The sequence below is a fragment of the Cibotium barometz genome, chromosome 1 (genome assembly GCF_041138505.1).
Source record: "Cibotium barometz isolate CiBa-2024 chromosome 1, ASM4113850v1, whole genome shotgun sequence".
Taxonomy (NCBI): domain Eukaryota; kingdom Viridiplantae; phylum Streptophyta; class Polypodiopsida; order Cyatheales; family Cibotiaceae; genus Cibotium; species Cibotium barometz.
In genome coordinates, this window is record NC_141046.1 from 31631873 (window position 1) to 31657369 (window position 25497).

At 45.8% G+C, this 25497-nt stretch overlaps 1 protein-coding gene across 2 annotated transcripts in view; it reads right to left on the minus strand.

The window, feature by feature from the left end:
• LOC147641872 (uncharacterized) overlaps positions 1-24679 on the minus strand; it is a 49674-nt gene extending 24995 nt beyond the window's left edge. For both annotated transcript variants that reach the window (XM_086800525.1, XM_086800534.1), the window contains exons 1-2: positions 22164-24679; positions 21638-22018 (exon numbers count right to left, since the gene is read on the minus strand). In XM_086800525.1, the coding sequence (XP_086656651.1) occupies positions 21638-22018; positions 22164-24506 (2724 nt within the window). In that variant the 5' untranslated portion in view covers positions 24507-24679. The remainder of the gene's footprint in view (positions 1-21637; positions 22019-22163) is intronic.
• Between the last annotated feature and the right edge of the window lie 818 nt (positions 24680-25497).

The window sequence follows — 25497 nt, forward strand, 5'->3', positions numbered from 1 at the left end:
GGCGAAGAATAGAGCCATCAATGGTTGTGAGCTGAATCTCCCCAATGCCACGAACTGGATATGAAGCATTATTGGCACACTGAACAGTTTTGCCAACAGGGGCAGAGCCTACATGACAAAACAAATCCCTGCGAGATGTGATATGCTTTGAAGCACCACTATCAAAATACCAAGTACATGCATGCTCTGTCACACTGAGTGCCTGTGAAGACCAAGAGGCATCATAGCTGCATGTGTAGAAACAGTAATCCCTGTCCTCAACAAAAGAAGCAGTCTCCGGAGGAGCTTTAGAGGCATCATTTACAGACATCCCAGATTCCTTTGCCTTCTCTTTGGCAATCCTCTTTCTACACTCTGTGATGTAGTGACTTGGCTTCTTACAGTAATGGCATTTGCCCTTCTTCTTGGGCTGTCCATCACCTTTCTTGGTTTCCTGAGATGAACCACCATCACCTGAATTCTGATTTGAACTCTTTGGCTGAGATTTGCCTTTCCCTTTTTGACCTATAGTAAATGCTTGTTCAGCACTTGTGTTCATATTCATATTCTTCCTGATTTGCTCTTCTTGTAGCAAGAGAGCAACAAGTTCCTGATACTTAACGGGTTCAACAGCATTCCTCATGCTGAGGTTCAAAGAGGTATGAAAAGCCAAGTAAGATCTTGGCAAAGAGTTCAAGATGGTGGGTGGACACAAGCTGTGTCTCAGGAATAATCTCATCCACATTGATGAGTTGCTCTCGCAAATCCTGCAGCTTGTTCAAGTGGTTAGACATATCATCTCCTTCATGCATTTTCTAATTTTCCAGCTCTCTTTTCAAAAACGAGATCCGAGCCTCATTACGAGCAGCATACATCTGCTCCAAAGTCACCCATGCATTCCGTGAAGAGCCAGCTGAACGAATATGAGGTATAATAGACCTCTGTACTGACAATGCAATGAGTGACAAGGCTTGTGCATCTCTGGCATCCCATGTCTTCTGAGCATTTGTTCTTTGAACAGGCAATGGCTGACCTGGTGCCTGTACCTGTTGTCCTCGTCCACGAGCACCCCCTTGGGGAGGAGCACCCCATGATCTCCTTCATGACGCTACAAGAGAGGTTCAAGCCTTTTTATACTTGAAAAAAACTCTGCTTTTTGCCAAAAGCTTGTCCATGCTTTTGCTTTGCCTTTTTATGCTTTGCTTTTTCCTTTTTGTCTTTGCTTTTGCTCTTTTTACTTTTATTAATAAAATATTACTTAACTTTTGGTGCTTTGCTTTTTTTTTTTTTCCGAGAAAAGATCCTTTCATTAGTTATATAAAAACGCCCGTAGGGCTACAAAAGATCTCTCCTGCTCATAAGAGAAACAGAGCAGTGAATACAACAAGGCAGCCCGGGAGACTCTCCCTAGGTGCTGCAAAATACAAGCATCAGTTGCTGCAAAATACAAGCATCAATGGTGCTTTGCTTTTTTGGCTTTAAGGCCTTGCTTTTTGGCCTTAGAGCTGCTTTTTGAGAAAGCGTCTTTTAGCTTTTTGGCCTGGCTCAATCTCTTCTTTCCAATGGTGCCCTTGGCTCGCGATCAACCTTGTTTGACTTTTTGCTTTTTCTTGCTTTTTTGATCAAGAATCGTGCTTTTTCTTAATCAAATCTTATGGACCTTGTCCCCATGTCTTCTTCCACCTATCTGATGTCCGCGCATGGATTTCATTATGTGAAATAGAGCTAGGAGGGCCAAATAGTTACATTCTCTCCCTCTTACATCACAGTTGTTCTCAACTGCGGACCGCAAGTGTTCCAAGCATATCCATATCTTCCAAGTACATCCACATGTCCCTGGTGTATCCATATGTTCTTGGTACATCAAGTATATCCATATGTTTTAAGGTACATCAAATACATTCATATGTTTCAAGGTACTAGCCCCATCTGGTGAGCTTGTGCATCTGGTCTTTCCCCATATCTGTGGTGTTATCTGCTCATTTGGCAACATCTCAATGCCTTTTCTTTGAACAATGTCCTTGTTCTTGATGGTACATCTTCATGGCCTGTCACATGTGTTAGATAAAATAAATGCATACTTACCTCCTGCAAAAACTAGACACAAGCTAGTCAACAAACAAGTATGCATCATTCGCGTCTACTGGGTATTCCAAGTACTGGTGGCCAGGTAGTCTGGAGCCCAGTGGACTATCACATGCCATAAATCCAAGCATCATCCACGCATCAAAAACAACATACAAAGTTAAAGAAATTCAAACATACATCAGTATGCAATGCACAAATAATGATCCTCTTGTTCATGGATTGTCCTATTTGGTTTCATCGAAACATGCTGAGCCATCTGGCCACTAGGATCGCTCAGACTATCCTCAAGGCCATCTAGTCACTAGGACTGCCCGAGAGTTCATCAATAGTCATCTGGGCCATCTGGTCACATTGATCACCTGACTATGAAATCCAATACAATCATCTGGGCCATTTGGTCACAATGACCACCCGACTGTGAAATCCAATACAGTCATCTAGGCCATCTGGTCGCAATGACGCCCAACTGCGAAATCCAATACAGTCATCTGGGCCATCTGGTCACAATGACCGCTCGACTGCAAAGTCCAAGAGATCTGGCATCGTTGCCGTCATCTGGCATCGTTGCCTCCCATATACAAATCTTGCTCCTTAGACTATCCGGCGTCGTTGCTATCCAACTAGAGCATGTCCAAGTAACCATTATAAGCAAAATAACAGTTAGTTTCAGTCCAATATATATATATACAATGAAGAGAGATAGAGGCACAATCCCTCCCTCTTGAATCTGTCTTGATCGCAAGACGTCCATATCTGTACTTCAAATACATCTGGACCAACCATTTCTTCATAAGCTCGAAGTATATCTAGATAGTCCTAGAAGTACTTCTCTGGCATTCATTTCACATCCAATAGCAAATAATTCTCGAATTCCAAGAGAAACTTTCTAATCACTGTCTTTCCTCTTTTCCTCATAGAATGAAACACAATCTCTTCTGGCTCTTCCACCCCTGGTGGATCCTCCAAAACAAGCTCCTCTAGGGGTAACTTGTACATGGTTTCAATAAACTGTCATGGAAGGCATTATGTGTCCTGCAATGATCTGAAAGGTCCAACCGATGATCTTCTTGGTAATTTGAAAGGTCCATATATCATCATTCCCTGACTTTGGCAATCCAAAGATAAAATCCATAGTAATACTCTCCCATAGAACATTCAATGGGTGCAATAATCTTGCTAGCTTTTGTTGGTCAAACTTGTCCTGTTGATAAACCAAACATTCTCGAACATATAACTGAATGTTCTTTCTCATACAAGCCAATAAAAGTAGCTTTCCAAAGCTTGAGTTGTAGTCAGTATTCTTCTTTGTCCTACATGAGGTGGAGCATAGCTTTTTTTTGTTCACTTTTGGCCTCGAATCCTGTGTGTCACATAAACGGGTTTGCATCATAAGAAAAATCCTTTTTGATAACATAGAAAGTCACCAAATCTTTATTTTGTAATTTGTTCCAAAACATCTTTGAAGTCTTTTGTGGTAGCATAAAGATTCTTCATCAAAAGGAAATCCATAGGGTAACCCATAGAAACCTCATGGCTCAGGGCTCTCCAAGATAATGCATCTGTTACCTTGTTGTCTTTGACGTTCATAGGCCACATCATGGCCTTTTTGGTTCAAGACTGCTCCAATGCAAGCTCATCATGTTCAACCACAAAAAAGATCTAGAATATCCAACATTGGTCCTTTGCTAGCATAAAGTCTCAATGCTTCAAAAGGACTCTGTTTCAACTTTGGTCCACAAAGATCCCATGGCTTTATTTGTCGAAACATGCAATGGACTAAGCACCACTGCAAACCATTTGTCGAACTTCCTGGCATGATGTCAATCTAATGATCTTCCGATCTCTCTGGCTTCTTTGCCTTCCTTTCCCTTACCTGTCCTGAGGAAACTGCATCTAAAAGAGTAGGCCTATGAGTAGCTTCCTTGTCTCCTCCATGATAAATAGAGCGGGTAGTTCTAGATCCTCTTGCAATGGTGACTCCTTTGGCCCAAAGATAGGCTTTAGCAGCTTCAACTCCTTCGGCTTCGATGTCTCAGTCCTTGATGAAATCTTCAAACATTTGAGCCCTTCTTTGGTCCTTTTCCTTCTTGGCTCTCCAAGCTAGGACTTCTTCGTCTTTGAGAAATTGTCTCAATTGCTGAAAGTCATGGTACTCTTCTGATGTCATGGTCGTGGTTTCATGATAAATAGATTGACGGTGAAGGGCTTTGTGTGAATATATGCTCTTATGTGTGTGTGTGTGTGTGTGTGTGTGGTGTGCGTGTGTGTGAGCATATCTTGATACAGAGTTCTACACCCACTATTGGGCACTGATGACGTTAGTGGGGATGTCATAGTATCTAGTCTATACTATGCATAATGGAGTTGATAGTTATAGGTGAATTTGGGCATGTTCTTGGATTCATCTAGGTATATAAATAGATTGACGGTCTTGGGTCCCATTTTGAAGTCTTGTATTGGCCTTCTAGTTTTTCCATTCATTAGGCCCTTGGTCTCCCTCTCCTCCCAACATCTCCTCCCGACATGGCTCTATCACCAACATTTTGATCTACAACAGAGCCTTCAAGAGAGCCTACCCATGTGTGTTTTTGGAGATAAGGTATCCTCATTTATTCATAAGATTCTAAGGAAGACATCAAAGCATGTAAGCTACAGTTCACATGGACATATGCACCTTTGAGCCTTTTGGTTTTTTGATTGGTGTTCAACATGGACACCTTCATGTGCCTAGCTTTTGAGCCTTTCTACACCGCATGTTGATGGGAGAAGGAACAGAATTAGGGTTTAGAGTTCATTCATGGGAGACATACACAGAGAAGCAAGAGAGAGAGAGAGAGTTGTGGGGATAAGTCAACTCATGAAAAGCATGAGTGTGTGACTCCCCTATCACACATGTATATTGCACTAGTACACATAGTGCACTTAGTACATTAAAAGTACTAAGTGTACTATGTACTATAACTTATGGGCTTGTACACACTATAAGGGTGGGCATAACGCCTTTACCCCAACAACCTCCCACTTAAAGGCAAAGTGCCCTTAAGTAAAGGAAAAGAAAAAATCAGCATGTACATGATAATATACAAGGCCATATCAAGGCTGAAAATGGCCTCATCCAATGCCCATCAAGTGTCTGCAATGAGCAAACCGCTCCGGAGGCAAACTCTTCGTCAACAGATCAGCCGGGTTGTCATCCGTATGAATCTTAACAAGCTGAATTTGCTTGTTCTCTATCACCTCTCTGATGAAGTGATACTTCACATCCACATGCTTCGTCTTTGCATGAAAAACAGGGTTCTTTGCCAACTGAATGGCACTCTGACTGTCACAATGCAACAATGGAATATCCCCTGTATAACCCAAATCAACCACTAACCGAGATAGCCATAATGCCTCCTTGCAAGCCTCTGTGGCTGCAATATACTCGGCCTCTGTAGTAGATAAGGCTGTACACTTCTGCATCCTGGATATCCATGACACAGCACCTCCTGTGAATGTAAACACATAACCGGTAGTAGACTTCCGGTTATCTGGATGACCGGCATAATCCGAATCCGTGTAACCATGCACTAATGCATCCTGTTTGCCAAAGCAAATGCACAAATCCTGTGTGCCCTTCAGGTATCTCATGACACCTTTCACTGCTTCCCAATGCTTCTTGCCAGGGTTGGCCATGTATCTAGAAACCACTCCCACTGCAAATGCAATGTCCGGCCTAGTAGCAACCATGGCATACATGAGACTGCCACAAGCTGAAGCATACGGAATCTTGGCCATATCAGCCCTGTCTCTATCTGACTGTGGGCTGTCCATAGCACTGAGTTTCACATATGGAGGCAAAGGAGTACTAGCCTTCTTCCCCCCGTCCATATTGAACCTCTGCAAAACTTTGCCAATATATTCCTTCTGAGACAAATACAACACATGCTGATTTCTGTCCCGAAGTATCCGCATACCCAAGATGTGATTAGCATCACCCAAATCCTTCATATCAAAGGTTTCATGCAGCCTCTTCTTCAAAGCATTCATCTCTTTACGAGATTTCCCGGCAATCAACATATCATCAACATATAAAATGAGAATCAAGAGACTGCCATCCAAAGCTTTCTTGGTGTACAAGCAGTGATCTATGTCACTTCTCCTGAATTTCTGAGATTTCATGAATGTATCAAATTTATGATACCATTCTCTTGGTGCCTGTTTGAGCCCATAAAGACTCTTTTTCAGCTTGCATACAAGCTTCTCCTTTCCACTTACTGCATAACCCTCTGGCTGCTGCATATATATCTCCTCATGGAGATCACCGTGAAGAAAAGCAGTCTTCACATCCATCTGAATCAAGTCCAGATCATCATGCGCAACCAAAGCCAACACAGCTCTAAGTGTGGTCATTTTGACCACTGGAGAGAAGATCTCCTCAAAGTCCACACCATATTCCTGCTTAAAGCCCTTAGCCACTAACCTGGCTTTGTATCTCGGCTTAGCATCTGGTGCAACTTTGAGCCTGTATACCCACTTGCATGGCAAAACCTTCTTGCCTGCAGGCAAAGGCACCAACTTCCAAGTTCCATTTTTATGCAGAGAATCCATCTCTGACTTCATGGCACGCTCCCATAGAGCCTTGTCTGCCCTCTGTAAAGCCTCCTTATAACATGAGGGCTCCCCACAGTCAGTAAGCATCAAATAGTCAACCCCTGGAACAAACCTGTCAGGGACTCTGGAGGGTCTAGTGGACCTCCGTACCCAATGACCATCATTTGCAGGTTGCTGTCCAGCCTGCATATCACCCATTGGTGGCTCCTGTTCCATGCCATAAGGCTGAAATATCATGCCCGGTATCTCCTCTAACTGTGGTATATCCATAGGGATATCTTCTGCCATATCTGGCTGTCCATTTGGACCATTTTCAGCACCATTTAAGGGCTGGTTTTCTTGCTGTAATGGCTGATTTACAGCCCTTTGTTGTTGTCCATGATGTCCATCATCATCAAAGATGACTCTGCCAGGCTCCTGTTGCCTTGCAGGCTCCTTATACATGCATGTTTCATCAAAAATGACATCATTGCTGCGTATGATCTTTCTATTCATGGGATCCCAAAGTCTATACCCCATTTCACCTCTGTCACCATATCCTAGGAATATGCATTTGTGAGACTTAGGATCAAGTTTGGTGCGCATTTCCCTGCGTATGTGCACGTACGCAACGCAACCAAACACTCTCAAGTGCTTGTATGACGGAGGCTTCCCTGTCCATACTTCTTCTGGCACTTTCCCACCAAGCCTCGTGTTAGGTGACCTGTTTATAAGGTGAACGGCTGTCATAACAGCTTCAGCCCAAAAACCATGAGGTAATGCAGCATGTGACAACATAGAACGGACCTTCTCCTGTATGGTCCTGTTCATCCTCTCTGCTGTCCCGTTTTGTGGAGGATCATAAGGAGTAGAGAGCTCCCTCTTGATGCCTTTAGCATCACAAAAGTCCTGAAACTGTTTGGACGTATACTCTCCACCATTGTCGGAACGCAAAGCCTTCAGTGTTTTGCCAGTTTGATTCTCAACAAGAGCAACAAACTTCTGAAACACTGAGAATGTATCACTCTTCAAGCGAAGAGGATAGACCCACACCTTGCGTGTGGCATCATCAATAAAAGACACAAAATATTTTGCACCTCCCAAAGAAAGCTGAGGCATCTCACATACATCTGTATGCACAAGCTCTAACTGAGCATCTTTCTGTCCAAGAGCTTTCTTGTGGGGGCACTGTAGTTGCCTACCATATATACAATGCTCACAAAATTGAAAACTTGAAAACTTTAGAGAAGGCAAGTAACCCAAACGAGACAATTGCTCCATTCCTTTGACACTCATGTGTCCCAACCGGCTATGCCACATAGAAATTTCCGGCAGCTCGGTTGCATTTACATTAGCATGGTGACAAACACCTGCATGCATAAAGTAAAGAGTGTCCACTTTAGAGCCTCTGGCAACAACCAGTGAGCCCTTACTAATCTTCCACTTTCCACTACCAAATGTGGTAACATAATCAGCATCATCAAGCTGTCCAGTAGAAAGCAGATTCTTCTTGATCTCAGGCACATGCCTGACATCATGGAGCATAAGCTGTGAGCCATCTGAAAATACAAGCCTCACGTCACCTCTGCCAAGAATTTTGCATGCATGGTTATCACCCAAATAAACCACTCCTTCATTGCCAGCAGTGTACCTGACAAACAAGTCTCTGCAACCTGTGACATGAAAGGAGGCACCTGAATCAATGATCCATGAGTACATACCATGACCACCTGTAAGAAGTGAATGGGCATCAAGTGAAGACGTAAAGAGGACCTCATCCTCACTGCCACCTGCATGTGACACATTGATTTCTTCGATCTTGACTCCACTTTTGCCCTTTGGCTTTACATCTTTGGCTTCATCCTTCTCTTTGTCTTTGCCTTTTCCCTTTTCCTTTTGATCATTTTTCCATTTGTAGCATTGCTTTTTGATGTGTCCCTTTTTGCCACAATAATGGCATTCCAAATCCTTTTTGGAGCGAGACTTGCTCCTTCCCCTTTCTTGGCTTTTCCCCCTTTGCTGGGATCTCCCACGTGCATTCATTGCATTGGACTTGCCAACAGAGTTGTTTTTCCTGTTCATCTCTTCTTGAAGAAGAGCACCCTCAACATCTGCATATGACAGCATAGCATTCGAATTGCTAGTGGCTGTCCTGAATGTGTCCCAACTCTCTGGCAAAGTGCATAACAAAAAGGTGGCTTTGAACTCATCGTCCATCGCCAACTTTTGATTGATGACCTGGCTGACAATACCATTAAACTCATTGAGATGGGCTGTCATAGAAGCCCCTTCCTTCATCTGAAGACCTATGAGTTTCTTCAACCAATACACTTTGCTTGAGGCACTTTGTTGGGCATACAAGTCCTGCAATCTCTGCCACATTCCCCAAGCTGTCTTCTCTTCACGAATGCTGAAAAGTAATGAGTCTGACACAGACAACATGATAGTAGATCTTGCCAGCTCATCCATATCTTCCCACTCTTCAGCTGTAAGAGAAGCGGGCATCACACCCCTTTCTTTGATAGGCTTGTGCTGCTTTTTCTGAAGCAGCACATTGTAGCACTGGGTTTGCCAAATATCATAATTATGCGAGCCTTCAAGCTTCTTGATGTGAAGCAATGAAGAGCTCTCACCTGTGGTTGCCATAGCAAAATACAACCTGTAATGCCTGACTCCCTGCAAATGTGCAAACACTGCACCAAAAGATGTGCAAACACTGCACCCAAAGCACACAAAGTGCTTACAAATGTTTTCCCAAGCTTTATCTCCCACTGCGGAAGCAAGAATGCAACTTTTCTCCCACTTTTTGTGATGAAAACACCAAAATCTGGTTGCTGCAGATTTTGGACAGCACCTTGAATGTGCTCTTTTGCCCTTCCAAAGTACTGTACAGCAGTACTAAGCGCTCGCCAATGATGTACCAAACCTGTACCGGCAATTTCAGCAGCTGAATTTGAACCTTTTGATCACTCAAAACAGTGTACAGCCATGCCAAAACATGCACAAAGCTGTGCCAAATCTGTACCAGCAGGTACAATAGCAATAAATGCTCTCGTGGCTGTCCAAATGAGTGAAAATCAGACTTTTACAGTCACGAACACTGCATACAACAGTCCCGAACAGAAATTGGGCAAAAGCCCCTTGACTGCAAGCTGATTTTTGAGGATTCAAGGCATAAATGTCTTGCCTGCTGCTTTGCCAAGCTCAACAAGCATACAAACTTGAAAAGCCCCTTGATTTAAGATCAATTTCTGATCATACATGGTACATTGACGCACATGAAGGCATCCAGAGTGTTCACGATGCTTCCCCCTGGCCACATATACATCAAATACATGAAAGCCCCTTGATTTACAGGCACATTGAGTGCTTGTAAGGCATCAGCACATTATCCACAGCATCAAATGCGATCGCCTGCATGCAAATCAACCAAATCGGCACAAAAGCCCCTTGATTTGCACTGCGATTTGCTGCAATTTGCTGCAATTTTGCCCAAATGTGCGATTTCTCACATCATACAGCATGTATGAGTGCTTAATTGCACAATTACATCAAAAGCCCCAAATTTCAATGCCCAATTTACTGCCAATTGACTGCAAATGTGACCAATGTCACCGATTTCCTGCCAATTGACGTGAGATGTGACCAATGTCACCCAATTTTGCCAATTTTGCTCAAAGATTGAGCAATTATGCACCTGTACCTGCTCAATTAATTGAATTGATGAGAAATTCCCAAAATTGAAGCAAAATACCTCTGATTTTCTGATTTTCGGGCTGAATTTGAGGTTTGCAAGAGTCAATTTTGATTGATCCTGACTTGTGTGTTGATTTCTGATACTTGCAGGTGAAAGGGGGGGGCTCTTCTTGCTGACTCGTTGCTGGTTGCTGGTTGTATGCTCCACAGGGCTCCGTTTCAGCAACTACAACAGACTGCTCTCTCCCTTCTCTCTGTCCGGTTGGCCAACCAGCGCCAAGCATATCAAGGAACGCTTGCGAGAAAGAGGCTCATACCTTTGGCAGAGGGGGCGCCATCCATTTCGCCGTCGCTGACTCCCTTACGGATTCGCCTAGCGTTTCGAATAGCGCCAGCCGACGCCAGCCGACGCCTTCACAGTCGACTATGCAGCCTATTCGCCTAGCGCCTTATCGCTCGCTACCTTCGTCACCTAGCGCCTTCGCTCTCACGCTTAGATGCAGAAGTGGCTGCCCGCCTGTTTTGTTCGCTTGATTACGCTCACGTATTGCTGTTCGCTTCACTCGCCTAGCGCCTATACGCCCAGCGCTTATGAGCTTTGCCTTGCGACCAGTTGATGTAGGCGCTTTGCCTTGACTGCGAATGCTGCCTTGTGCCACGTGCTCGCCCAGCCTGAAGTCGACAGTCCTGTATTCGACTTCTTCTCCTCTGTTCTCTTGCAAGCTTCTGGCTGCCTGCTGCGACTCTGATAGGCTCACACAGAAGAAAAACGACCAGCAGCTCACACAGAGGCAGGAAGAGGGAAGAGAAAGGGAAGACCTTGCTCTGATACCAGTTGATGGGAGAAGGAACAGAATTAGGGTTTAGAGTTCATTCATGGGAGACATACACAGAGAAGCAAGAGAGAGAGAGAGAGTTGTGGGGATAAGTCAACTCATGAAAAGCATGAGTGTGTGACTCCCCTATCACACATGTATATTGCACTAGTACACATAGTGCACTTAGTACATTAAAAGTACTAAGTGTACTATGTACTATAACTTATGGGCTTGTACACACTATAAGGGTGGGCATAACGCCTTTACCCCAACACATATGAGATCCACGGCTCCACAGCACCCATCTTTTCAGCCATGGGATCTTCTTCAACATCTTCTACATTCACGCTTGAGCTCTAGACTCAAGTGTCCATTGTGTGGCAAGGAAGACGCAAAACCCACATCGGCATCGAGGGGGGTTTTTGTCAGAATGCACAGCGGAAACGAAGACAACTACTGTAGAGAGCAATACACAGATAAAAGAGAGAGAGAAGCTAGTGTAACTCTGCTATATACACCAATAAATCCCGGAAATATACAATGAATGAGTGTGAGGGCAAGGGGCCATTTTATATGGCCCCTGGCTACTGCTGGTCGGCCAGCCCAAAGGCAGCTGACTGCTTCCCTGGTGCCCACGACATGTAGAAATACCCAGTCGGCTAGCAGTATCGTGCAGCCGGGCAGCACCAGATCACACGGGCAACACAGACTCAATCGGCCAAACACCTAGGGGCAGTCGACAGTCCACACAGCTCTAGAAAAAATGGGAAAAAATACAGAGAGTGAGGCAAAATGGGAAGACACCAAATACCGGCGCGCGCACCCACTACAGAGGCCCTAACATTGTGTACAGAAAGGAGATGACTGCTAACACCCCCTCTCAGCTCTTGGATGTGGAACCAACCCCAGTGAGCTGGAGTGCCGCCAAAGCATAGCTTGAGGTAGAGACTTCATGAAGAGGTTTGCCGCATTGTCCTCCGTAACAATAAAGAAGCAAGATGTCACCAGCCAAGATCTTCTCACGAACAAAGTGATATTGTCTCTCTATGTACTTGGTCTGGGCATGGAAGACCGGGTTTCGAGCAATAGCGATACAACTCTGGTTATCGCACTGGATGACCGTGGGCTCCTTCTGTGGAAACCCAATCTCGCCAAGCAACCCCCGCAGCCACACAACCTCGCAAGCAACACCACAAGCAGCCCGGTACTCTGCCTCTGTTGACGACAAGCAATAGTTGGCTGCCTCTTGCTGCTCCATGAAACAGCTCCTGAGCTGAGGGTGAAACTGTAGCCTGATGTTGATCTCCTCATGTTTGGATCTCCTCCCCAATCGGAGTCACTCCAACCTTGGAGTCGAACTCATTCCTTCATTTCACCTCCAGTGGTGTAGAAGAGTCCAAGATCCTTCGTACCCTGCAGGTACCGCAAGATCCGCAATCTTGACTCCCAATGAGACTTCAATGGCGTCTGCATAAATGAGCTCAACAGCCCCACAGGAAAGCTCAAGTCCAATCTGGTGTTCAGCAACTAGATCAATGAACCAACCAGCTTCCGGTACAGAGAGGCATCAACTAGCTCACAAGGATCATTAAGTGTAAGCTTCGTGTTTGGGTCCATTGGTGACATGATAGGCTTGCAGTTATCCATCCCAAAGGCCTCAAGAAACTCATGGACATACCGTTGCTGAGAGACAAAGAACCCCCTCTGGGTTTGCCAGATCTCAAATCCCAAGAAGAACTCGAGTAAGCCTAAATCGGTCATCTCAAACTCCTTTGACAAGGCAACCTTCGTCACTGCAATGTGCTCCTTATGACCGCCGGTGAGAATGAGGTCATCCACATAAAGGATGATCATGTGACCATGCCGTGTTCCTGAAAGAGATAGAGGTTGGGATCTACAACCGATCTCTGAAATCTAGTCCGTAGAAAGAAGGAATCAATCTTTTGATTCCTAGCCATGGGAGCCTGTTTAAGACCATACAAGGCCTTCCGCAACCTGTAAACCATCCCTTTGATCCTGGAACCTCAAAGCCTGGAAGTTGCTCAACATACACCTCCTCCTACAGGTCACCATTAAGGAACGCAGATTTAACATCTATCTGAAATACGGGCCACTACTGAGAAGAAGCAAGGGCAAGAACGGTCCGAATCGTGGTCATCCTCGCTGTCGGTGCAAAGGTATCCTTATAGTCGATGCCAGGCCGCTGAGCATAACCCTTAGCCACAAGTCTGGCTTTGTGTTTGTCCACCGACCCATCTGACGTATACTTGGTCTTAAAGACCCACTTGACACCAATGATAGATCGTTTTGACGGCCTCGGAACCAACTCCCAAGTGTTATTCTTCTCAATGGCATCCAGTTCCACCTGCATGGCTTTCCTCCAAGTATTGTGCAAGGGCTTCCTTGACGGAAGTGGGCTCTTTGTCCCGCATGATACGAGACATCAAAGCATAGTTTACCTGTAAAAGCTCCACTGAATGACTTTTATCACGAACTCTACGCGATCTTCGAGGTCCGTCCTCTGTGGTCCATTCAAAGGGAAGCTCCATAACACCTGATTCCCGAAGGGTGTCTACCAACCACTTCGGTACTCGAACAGAACGCGGAGCCTATTACGACCCTGTGTTTTTCCCTCTGGACAACAAGCACGTGGGCACGAGCACGGGACGCACAGTGTGGACAGGCATCAGTTGAATGTGAAAAGGAAACCCATGTTGGTGGCCAGCCCAAGTGTGAAAAGGGGACAAAAAGGAACTTTAATTTTAAAGGCTTATTATTATATTAAAAAGCATGTGTTTTGTCTATCTTTGCTTTTTGGCGTTTTTATGAAAAAAGCATCTTTCTTTATATAAGGGAAGGTGGTGGAGATTCGAAGGGTGGCAAGTTGAAGGGTGTGGCCGTGTGTTGGTTGTCGTGTGGAAGGTGGCCGGATGATTCATGCACGGGCATGTTTGCGCATGGGGCCGCCACTGCTGCCGCTACTGCTTTTGGGCATTGCCACCACTGCTGCTACTGCCGCCTCCAGGAGCCGCAATCGGGTACCGTGCTACCGCCGAGTACCGCCGCCATGTACTACCACCGCCGGGTGCCGCCGTCGTCGCCAGGTACCATAGCCTCTGCCGCCAGGTACAGCCGCTGCTGCCAGGTACTGGCATTGTCGCCAGGTACAGCCACCGCCGCTACCACCATGTATAGCCGCTGCTACCGCGCGTACTGGCGCTGCCGTCGGGTATAGCCACGCCGCCGCCGTCGAGTACAGTTACTGCCGCCGCCGCCGCCGCCACCGCCAGGTACCGCTGCCGCCGTCGCTGAGTGCTGCTGCTTGTTATCGCTGCTATGTATGGATTACAGCTGGGCAGCAATGGGCAGTATAGGGCAGCCAAGCAGGCAACCAGATGGGCAGCAGCTAGGCAAGCGCCACGCAAGAGTTTCTCTACAGACAATATGGCAGTCAGATGAGGATCAGATGGGAGGCTCTCTACGCCAGGTGGCTGCATGTGTGGAAGCAGTCAGCGTGGGTCTCTCTCTACCTCTCTTGAAGAAGGTGAGCCGAAGGAGGCACCGAGGGGCTAACAGCCAAGGTTTTTGGCACCGTGATTGGATGGTGCATATGTGGATTTATCTGTCATGGAAACAAGACGTAGGTCTTTCGAGAAGAAGCAAGACTTTGGTATCGAGGAAACAGGCCTATGGTTTATGGGATATAGGTCTATGGTTTATCAGCTACAGGTCTTTGGTTTCATGAGGAAAGCATGTCTCTGGATTCATGTGAACAGATTTTAGTTTTTCTCGAGCTTACATGCAAGCTGTGACTATAGGAAGGACATGTGGTTTGGTACAGCCCTACTGCTGTTTGGGGAAGGGTTGTGAGAATCCATGATTGAGATGGAGAAGACCTTTTCAAGTAGGGAGGTGTCGTACAGTTGTGCCTTCTCTATGGAATGCTTTGCTGTAATAGCGAGAGTTCTTATTTGGAAAGTCTTGGGTGAAAAACTGAAAGGGATCCTATTGGTAAAGGATTCGACAAGTTGTACTTTGTACTCAAATTTGATCAAGTAAAGAAATACCACAAGGGGCGCCACTGCGTTTTGGGGCCAATTGGTGTACTTGTATTATTTGCAGGAGCACTCTAGCTCCCCTGTTTGTTTTACTTTTCCAGGTTCCCATGGGTGATGAAGTGTTTTGTGTGTGCGAGTGTTTGTTTCACCACCCGTCAAGTTTTTGAAGGCCGATTTCAGAGCCTCCTGCTGCTGCGGGGTTCATCTCCAGTTGCAGGCTCAACCTCCTCAACTGACTGAGGCTTTCCAGCTGGAACAATCTCGATGGGGTGTCATATGAGCAGTAGCACCGCTATCAACAATCCAAGACCATGACTGAGAAGTCACAAGAGCAAGTATACGCCGAGTACCTGCTAAGAGAAGAATTCCATCATCCTTCTTGGGTTGAGACACCGCCATTGAGGAAGAGTTCTTTGCTACTTCATCACGCGTCTTCTTGTGACATTGGGGTGACTTGTGACCCTTCTTACCACAATAATGACATTCAATGTCCTTATTCTTTGAAGATTTGTTGTCTTTATCCTTATCAGAATCCTTGGAGTTCTTGTCAGAACCCCCTTTTCCTTTCTTTTGTTGAGTCTTCCCTTTATCTCGTGCTGCCAAAGCTCCATCAGGGCCACTGGAGGTGCCAGCCGCTCCTCAAAGCGAGACTCAATCTGCATAACGGAGGGGAGAACTTCCTCCCAAGTAACTGGAACAGGACGAGGAGAAGAAACCAGAGACTCAAAGTATGCATCAAACCTCTCTGGAAGTTTGGAGAACAGCCGAATAGCCATATCCTCTGTGGAGATGTCCTTGTCACAAACAGCAAGCTCGTCCTGGAGATCTTTCATCTTCGAGATGAAAGCAGATAAAGATGGAAACTCAGAAACTCATAAGTTCATAAGTTGCTTTTCCAATGCCAAAATCCGACCCGGAGACTTAATCTCATAGAGATCTGCAAAAGCCTTCCAAACTTCATGTGCAGCATCTGCTGTACGCACATGAGAGAGAACAGCATCCTGACAGTTCAACATCAGGAAGGAGAAAACACGTCGATCATTTGACTGCCAAAGATCAATCTATGCCTGAGTCACACCACCGGAAGCAAGGGTGGGAGGGGTGGCATTGGCCGGAGTAACAAGCCAATCCCAAAGATCGACGCCACGCAAGGCCGATTTCACCTTCACCTTCCATAGGGTGTAGTTGGAACCATCCAACTTGGCAGACTCAGCAAACATATGAAGAGAAGTGGGAGCAGCCATCACAAAAGCTTAGGCTCAATCTCAAGAAATGCACAAACTCTGAAGAAAAGGTGTCCTCCACAGGTACCAAGAGTGCCACCAAAGCCTGCAACACCACAAGCCCCCCTCTGCAGAGGGAAAGGGCCACTAGAGAGGAAAACGCAACAGTGAACAAGTGCTGTCCTGTAGAAAACAGGCCGCCTGCAGTCCAATCTCCAAGTGGGCAATATAACGCTGATCAACAAGAGCCAGATAGCTGAATTGGTGAAGCCAATCTGAAGGGAAAGCGACCAGCAGGGTGCTGTCCAGAAAACGCAGCAGCAAAAGCTATGAATCTGGAAGAAAACGCAGAGGAGTAGGTGCTAAAAACAGGGCTGAATCTGGGGCAGCAGAAAGGTTGCTAAACCGGGAGCGATGATACCATGAAAGAGTGCACAGAGCGGAAGCAGAGTGGCACTAGAATGTGTTGAACAGAGAGTGCAAGAGAGAGAGAGAGAGAGAGAGAGAGAGAGAGAGAGAGAGAGAGAGAGAGATGGAGCAAACTATGCTGAATATACTGAACCAAAACAGTCCCAAGCAAGACTGTTAGTCTCATAAGTGAGGGAGCAAAATATGTACAAGACTGAATGAGAAATGAGAGGCCAGCACCCACTATTTATAGTGGGGAAGTGCTGGCCGACTGGAGCTCATAAACAGGCCGACTGGAGCTGTTGGACATGGCCGACTGGAAAAATGCCAAAATGGCTGGGAAAAATCCCAGAAAAATAGTAAAAAGGGGTGGCCAGCCCACAAGCAAGGGCCATCATACAAAAGGGGACCAAATGGGCACCATAAAAGAGCAAAAACTAGGGATGAAAGTGCTAACAGGGAGGTCTTGCTTTTTGCCAAAAGCTAATAAGGCTTTGGCTTTTACTTTTCTTTACTTTGGTTTTCCTCTTTTAGCTTTTAATAATAAGTTATTACTTGAATATGGCCGGATTTTCCCAAAGTTCTTGTCCTTTGCTTTTCTAGCTTCAAGGCCTTGCTTTTTGGCCTTAGACCTGAGAAAAGCGAGGCCAAAGTTCACTGTGGTGGCAAAAGCGATATCCTAAAGATAAAAGAATTTAAACTAGAAGAGCAGGCTATGAATCTCAAAGAGAGAATACACACCTGTATACAACTAGAGGATACTGGATGTCTACTTTTTTAGAGGATACTGGATGTCTACTTTTTTATCTGAGCCATCTTCCGAGGGTTCTGAGTTTCATTGGGTTCGTGCCTATGTGACCAGAGCTTCTTCGGACACTGAACAACTATGGCACTATCACTATGGTCATATGCCCTATGACACACTCTATGAGTTGTCTAGAGGCCAGTTGGTTGAAGGCATACCTCGCCTCAAACTGACAAAGGATGTCTGCCAGCCATGTCAAATGGGTAAGCAACATTGTACATTGTTCCCACATCATGCTACTCATCGTGCTCAGGGTATCCTAAAGTTGATTCACTTTGACTTGAGTGGGCAATCCCCAACCCCCTCCTTGAATGGGCTCTCTACTACATGCTGATTGTAGATGACTATTCGAGGTACATGTGCGTGTTTTTCCTGAAGCATAAATCAAATGCCTTCCAATACTTTACCACGTGGGTTCGGTTAGTCACTAACCAAATGGGAGTATTGCTCAAAGTGACAATGGTGATGAGTTTATCTCCAATCAATTTACCGAGTTCTTGCAAGAGCAGAGCATTCAACGCCAGCTCATCTCCACCAACTCCCCCTCACAAAATGGAGTGGTCAAGCGCAAGAACCGAACTGTTATGGATATGGCACACTCCATGCTCTTTGCAGTAGAGCTGCCTGACCGCCATTGGTCAGAATCGGTCAACACTACGGTATACCTTTTGAACCGTTGGCCCACAGTCGTCGTCCCTCACAAGACCCCGTTTGAGGCATTTTATGGTGAAAAATTGACTGTTTCCCATCTCCATGTCTTTGGGTGTAGTGCTTACATACACACTCCGAATGACACGAGGGGAAAGCTTGAGCCAAGGAGTGAGTTGCTCATTTTTGTGGGCTACTCTTCTGAATCAAAGGCTTACAAAGTCTTTGATCGAAGATTGAACAAAGTCTTCATTTGTCGAGACATTGTCTTTCATGAGCGGGACGGACTTCGCCTTCCGCTGCCCATACCACCCAATCAATATTCTCCGACTGTGCCACATGAACCTAATCAGTCGACTATTCCTCCGCCACTTGAGGAGCCTTCCTCCTTCCGACAACCACCTAGGGACTCTTTACCCCACTAGTATCAACAAACCATGTGGGATTCAGGCATGCTCCCAAGCGATACCCCCTTGGACAGTCCTCGTTGGTCCAACAAGCTCAATCCTCGTGCCTCATTTGCCTCTGTTTTTTTAGCAGACTATGTAGCACATGATGAGCCAACATCGTGGAAAGAGGCAATCTGTCACGTGCATCTTGCACTTGGATGCCAGGTGGACATATTTGAACAAGGTGTAGGACCTAGAGTGGAAAACTGGTCCCATGTGAGCCCACTCCCGGACGAGTCAGCCAAGGTTCTACTCCATGCGTCCGAGGTTAGGTGTGCATTGTTCTACACATACATCCAAGGTCAGGTGTGCATTGTCCTGCACATGAAACAATGCCGGTCCGCACTGTGAGTCTCCCTCTGGAATGATGTCAGTTGCTCTGTGTGTTTGTTCTACACATACATCCAAGGTCAGGTGTGCATTGTCCTGCACATGAAACAATGCCGGTCCGCACTGTGAGTCTCCCTCTGGAATGATGTCAGTTGCTCTGTGTGTTTGGTCTGTGACCAGATGTCAGACGACTGTGTAGATGTAGGTTTGTGTTAAGTATGGGCATGGGGAAGGCTATGAGCCACCCCAAGAGGGCTAGGAAGGCCCCAGGCCTTGCCCACCAGCCCTAGTATGTGCTAGGCAGGCTGTCGGCCAACCCAAGGGGCCTGGCCAGGCAGCTGACAGGGCCTATGGGCCAACCCAGCCAGGCGGCCAAGCCAAAGGGCTGCCCAGCAGCCAGTCGGCCAGTGCCCAAGGACTGCCCAACAGCCTGTGCAGGCCTGGACAACAGCCCACAAGGCAGCCAAGCCAAATCAGAAGGGCCAGCCTGGGTATAGTGTGAAACGTTGGTTTTTTTAGCATTAAATGCTAATATTTGCTGGTCGTGAGCTTGTTCAACAACCCGACCCCAGTATAGTTGGCCAACCAGGTCTAGAAGAGGGTATATAAACCCATAATACTTACCACATGTTCACACGCCACACCAACTTATCAGCAAACAGCACACCCACGGTACACTAGGAGCGTCCCCGTCCAATGTACTGGCACGACATAGCAGGCAAACACACGAGAACAAGTCATGCGAAAACAAGTTTATGCATGCAAACATAAATGCATGTGCACATGTAATGGATAAAATCTCCCTTTCATGAAACTTGTACAAAGATTTCTTGTCGGACACAAAACTGGCGCGACAGAAATGTGAAGTCCTGGTTTTCCTATGGAGTAACAGTCTCATAGACAAAACACAAGTCCTGGCACGGGCCTTCCTATGGAGTGACAATCCCATAGACAAGGTCAGCATCCTACCATGGAGTGAGTCCCATGGATAAGACGCAATCCTAGTCATACACAGGTGGCAGCAAACAGACTCCCGTCCATATGGCACAATACTGATCACACACGGGTGGCACAAAACTGGTTCCCGTCCATGTGACACCAAATGACTGACCCTTTCACATGGGACACTCGCATGACCACATGTGAACATGGTAAAAATATGGCCGCTCTATGGAGTGAGCATCCCATAGAAGTGGCTCCAGAAATGGAGATGGAACAAATGGTGACAACGCATGTGTAAGTTTAGTTTTTTTGTTGAAAATTAGTGAATGTAAATGGGTGAGAAAAAGGTGAAAAAGATAGATTTCAATTGATGTAGGCATGGTGATGTCATGAGCCATATGGACTAATTGAGAGAATCGTGGATGTGATGGAGAAAATCAAGGAGATGATTGTGGATCTAGATCCTCCCTTGTGAGCTATAAAGGATGTAATCTTGGTGCTTGGTTGTCAAATCTCTTGGTTAGTATAAGATTATTCCTCACTTATGCTGATACTTGTGCTTATTATTGATTATGGATTTTGTGCGTAGATTTGACCTTCCCTAGCTCCCAAAATCGCAATCCTTGTGCTTATTATTAATCATGGATTTTGTGCCTCGATTTGATCTTCCCTAGCTCCCAAAATCGCAATCAACTCAACCTCTTACTCCTTTGCACTCACCACACTAATGAGCAGGGACTAGAGAACCATCCTCCCACTGTCGATGGTCCAATCTCTTAACCTCCAATTAACAGTCCTTGAGAAAAGTGAGTTCTTTCTTTCAGAGATACACTATTTGGGTCACATTGTATCCAAGGATGGTGTAAGAATGGATCCTGCCAAGATTGAAACCATCCGGAATTGGCCAGACTTGCAAAATGTACATCAAGTACGTAGTTTTCTGGGGTTATGTTCATATTACAAGCGCTTCATAACGCATTTTGCTATGATTGCCACCCCTCTACATGATCTCACGAAGAAGAAAGCCACTTTTAAATGGACTCCAAAGGAGCAGGATGCCTTCTTGCAACTCAAGAATGCTATCATGTGTGGACCCGTATTGATTGTTCCCGACTTGCAAAGGTCATTCATTTTGGAATGTAACACAGTTCATACCTCCACGGAAAAGGCCCCGTTTGAGATTATTTATGGCAAAGTGGTCTTGCCACCCATCCTTTGTACAAAGGATGAGATCTTTGCAGCTGATGAGTATGTACGTGACTTGGATAGCGACATGCTCCTCCTTTTGACCAACCTTTTCTTTGCAGCAGGTAAGCCTTCTACCCATAAGGAGAACTTGATGCCCAGGCTGAAATTTTGACCTTGAAGAGCTGGCAATAACCTCACAAAAGCTTCCTCTAGCCACACACGAAGAAGTGAGGGAAGAAAAGAGCAAAGAAAAGAGCAACTCGACAGCACAAATCTGCAATGCAGCTGCAACAGATTCAAAGGCATCTGGGACTATATAAGGTTAAAGTGCCACCCATAAACCTAGGTGTACATTAAGTAAACATAATTGGCTTAAGTTAGATGTTACAAGGTTAGAGAAACATGTGTATGAGAATTTGAAACCTAGCAATACCTGTTGCATATCTGCAGAAAACATCTCCGGTGTTTGTCCATACACTCCTGTAGACAGTCTCAAAGAAATGAGCTGCAGATCTATTGAATTAGTAACGAAGGTAGGATTCTTTAATTGAGAAGTCCCCCTCAAATATCCAGGTGGCAACCCATGGTTGAGCATGTTGCTAAGAGATCCAAATTCTTCTGTGGAAATGATACTCCGAATAACATCTTGGCACTGTTGCGCTATCAATGTTGCTGATGGGGGCTCCTTTTTGGCCAGTTTTGATTTGTAAGCATCATTTGTCACATCTGCCACATCAGATGTGTGCGCTAGGCACAAACTTGAATTCTCTGCAACTTTATGATAGGACTTTGCTGAAGCTGATGGCTCCTCTTTCTACACATTCCAACAAAAGCAATCAATCCCTTGCCATGGGTAGCTATGGAACTGTCTCAACATAGCAACAAGAGAGTGCTGAAGATTTGTCTATTCTAGTTACAAATTTGATAAGCTTGTCAACCTCAAGCAATACATGACTCACTTTGCTTTGGTCATTAGAGTCCTTCCCTTGGGAGTGTATCCATGGGTCTTGACTATGAAGTTGGGCACCTTCTGGTGTCTGCTTACCTACGTCACCACTTGCATTTCCTGCATGAGCAACGTCTTTGTCAACCAGAACAATATTCATCTGACTGTTTGCATGCTGACTTTTGCCAATGCAGTTCCTAGGATTCTGAGGTAAACCCAGGTATTTTGCCACTTGAGTCCTTGCCGTAAACTTTTTGTTGGCAGGAGAAAGGAAGACCTTGTACGTCTTATGTGGGTCAATTTTCCATCCTTCTTCAAGAAACCCACCAAGACTCTCTATGTAAGTCTTCAGGCTCTGCAATGGGTCAGCCCTTGCAGAACTGCCATGATGTGCTGAGGCAGGTGATGGGTCATGATGTGCCAAACCTGGGTCATGGTGTACAAAACCAGGTGATTGGTCATGGTGTGTAGCACCTGATGACAGGTCATGTTGTGGAACACCCAATGATGGATCATGGTATGCAAAACCTGATGATGAATCATCGTTTGCGACACTAGGTGTTGGGTTAGACTGTGATGCACTAGGTGATGGGTTATGTTGCACTTTCTTGCCAGCACCACCTGCTGGATTTCCTGCATCAGAATCTACTTTGTCAATCGGAATAGCTTTCATCTGACTGTTTGAGCTTGCAACCTGACTCTGAGGTAAACCCAGGTACTTTGCCACTTGAGTCCTTGCAGTAAACCTTTTCATAGTAGGAGAAAGGAAGACCTTGTACGACTTCTGCGTGTCAACTTTCCATCCTTCTTCAAGAAACCCACCAAGACCCTCTATATAAGTCTTTAGGTTCTGCAATGGACCATGCTGTATAAGACCAACAGAAGAGCCATGATGTGCAGAACCAGGTGATGATTCACGATGTGTAGTACCAGGGTCATGATGTGCCAAACCCAGTGGTGGGTAGAAGTGTGCAGAACTTGGTCCTGGTTCAATGTGTGCTGAACCCAGTGGTGGGTTGGGGTGGGCCAAACCCGGTGGTGGGTCCTGGTGTGCCAAACCCAGTGGTGGGTCTTGGTGTGCAGCACCTGATGGTGGGTTGCCAGAACCACCAGGTAAATTTTCTACAAAAGCATCTTTGTCATTAATCTTTATCTGATTCTTTGACCTTGCAAGCTGGCTGCCGCTGGCACATTTCTTAGGGTTTAAACCAAGATACTTGGCCACTTCAGCTCTCGTCGTGAACCTTTCTTTGGCAGGAGAAATGAAGACCCCTTTGTACGTCTTTTGCTGGTCAGTTTCCCATCCTTCTTCAAGAACCCCACCAAGACTCTCTATGTAAGTCTTCAGGCTCTGCAAAGGGTCATGCCATGCATGATGTGCTGAACACAGAGATGGGTCATGATGTGCCGAACCTGGAGATAGATCATGGTGTGCAGAACCACTTGCTGAACTGGGTGATGAGTCAGGGTGTGTAGAACCAGGCGATGGGTGACCAATTACAGCATGGGATGATAAGTTATGATGCGCAGAATGACATGATGGATCACCATGGAGACAATCAGATGTGGGATCGTGATGAGCAGGATGAGATGATGGATCATTATGGGCAGGATGAGATGAAGGGTCGTGATGGGCACAAACAGATGAGGGATCATGCTCTGGATCACGACGGGCCCAATCAGGTGAGGGGTCGTGATGTGCAGGATGAGATGGAGAGTCATGATGGTGGGCATAATCAGATGATGGATACTGATGAGGGTCACCATGGGTACAATCAGATAAAGTATTTCCTGGTAAATCTACAATAGAATGAAGCAAAATGGCAGCAGAATTGGGCTCCGCTTTGTTTTCAATTCTTTGCAAGTCTTTGAGGGTATGGAAACACGAAAGGGTGTCAACCACTCTGCTACTGCTGCACTTACCCTGTTCAGCAGGCAAAGGTGGCCGTAGCAGACGCTTCATGGATGGGGCTTTCTCTGCACTCACAGGGTGATTTCCACTACCGGTAAAAAATTTCTTCGCAAATCTGTCGGAAGAAATCTCCGACAACTTCTTGCCGGAATCAATCACCGTGACAGGAGATATCTCCGTCATCTCCTCACCGAAAGCAATCTTCGAAACCCCTGTAATTTGCTCGCCAGAGGAAATCTTAAAGCCGGAAATCTTCGTGGCCAGATCGCCAGAAGGAACAATCTGATAATGGCCCGGATCGATCTTCGTGACGGAAGTTTTCGTGACTTGCTCGCCGGAAGGGGGCTCCGTCACCGATTCGCCAGGAAAAAACTCAGTTTGAGGACAGACTGCCGTACCTGGAGCACCCAGCCGTAGTCGTTTCTTTTTCCGATGGTCACCCATCGCCGGGAGTGTCTTCAAATGTCTGGTTCTGCCAGGCTAACAGAGAACCACACACTGGCATGCAGATGAAAAAGCACAATAGGGAGAGCATGATGCAGCCGCATCATTTTGTTTTTTGGGGTTTTCCCGCCGGGTATTAATACAAAAACTATGGCAGGCAAAAGACCTTCCCAAGAATTTGAGTTTACATTGTATTTGTGTCGTGTTACAAATTCACTCCAAACCAAATAATATTATTAGGGCTACATTAATTTCTAGGTTCTCTGTGCTATCGGAAGACATGGGCTCTCATCGAGAGAGAGAGAGAGAGCTCTCATACACACAGAGAGGATCGCCCCCTCAAAGATGAATGAAAATGAAAATGAGACACAAGAGCCCGCTCCTTGCAATGTTGTTGCATAGGAGAGAGAGAGAGAGAGAGAGGCCTTCCTATGTTGGAAATCAATGATGCCCACGCGTCTAGACAGTTTCCAGTTTAGACACTAGATGTTGGCAATAGGTGAATGGATGGCTATGGGATTGCTTATGTAGACTTGGCACTACTATGCCAAGTAGGATACATGTAAGTGCAGGTCAATAAGACCACAGTCTTGGGTAGGAGGAGATTTTCTTGAGATACCTCGTTCTCAAGTCGCATGGGCGCAAATGAGCACACAAATGACCTCAGATGGACCTATTGGAAGCTGTGCAAAGACCTTAGGTCTTATGTTTAGACTGTTATTATCCTAGTCATCTGATCGACCGACCACATTACCTGACTAGGATAATAATAGTCTTATGTTAAGGCTATTATTATACTAGTCATGTAATATGGTCGACTCAATCCATTTGGATCAATCATAGGGTGGTCGACCTGGACTGACCTACGATACGACAAACCTTGTACTTATATATAGTAGGTTCGATGGGGGTGACCTCCTCTGTCATATTGACATCATCGAGTTTCTTCATTGCATTGTGAACCCTTGCTAGTGCATGACATCCTCAATTT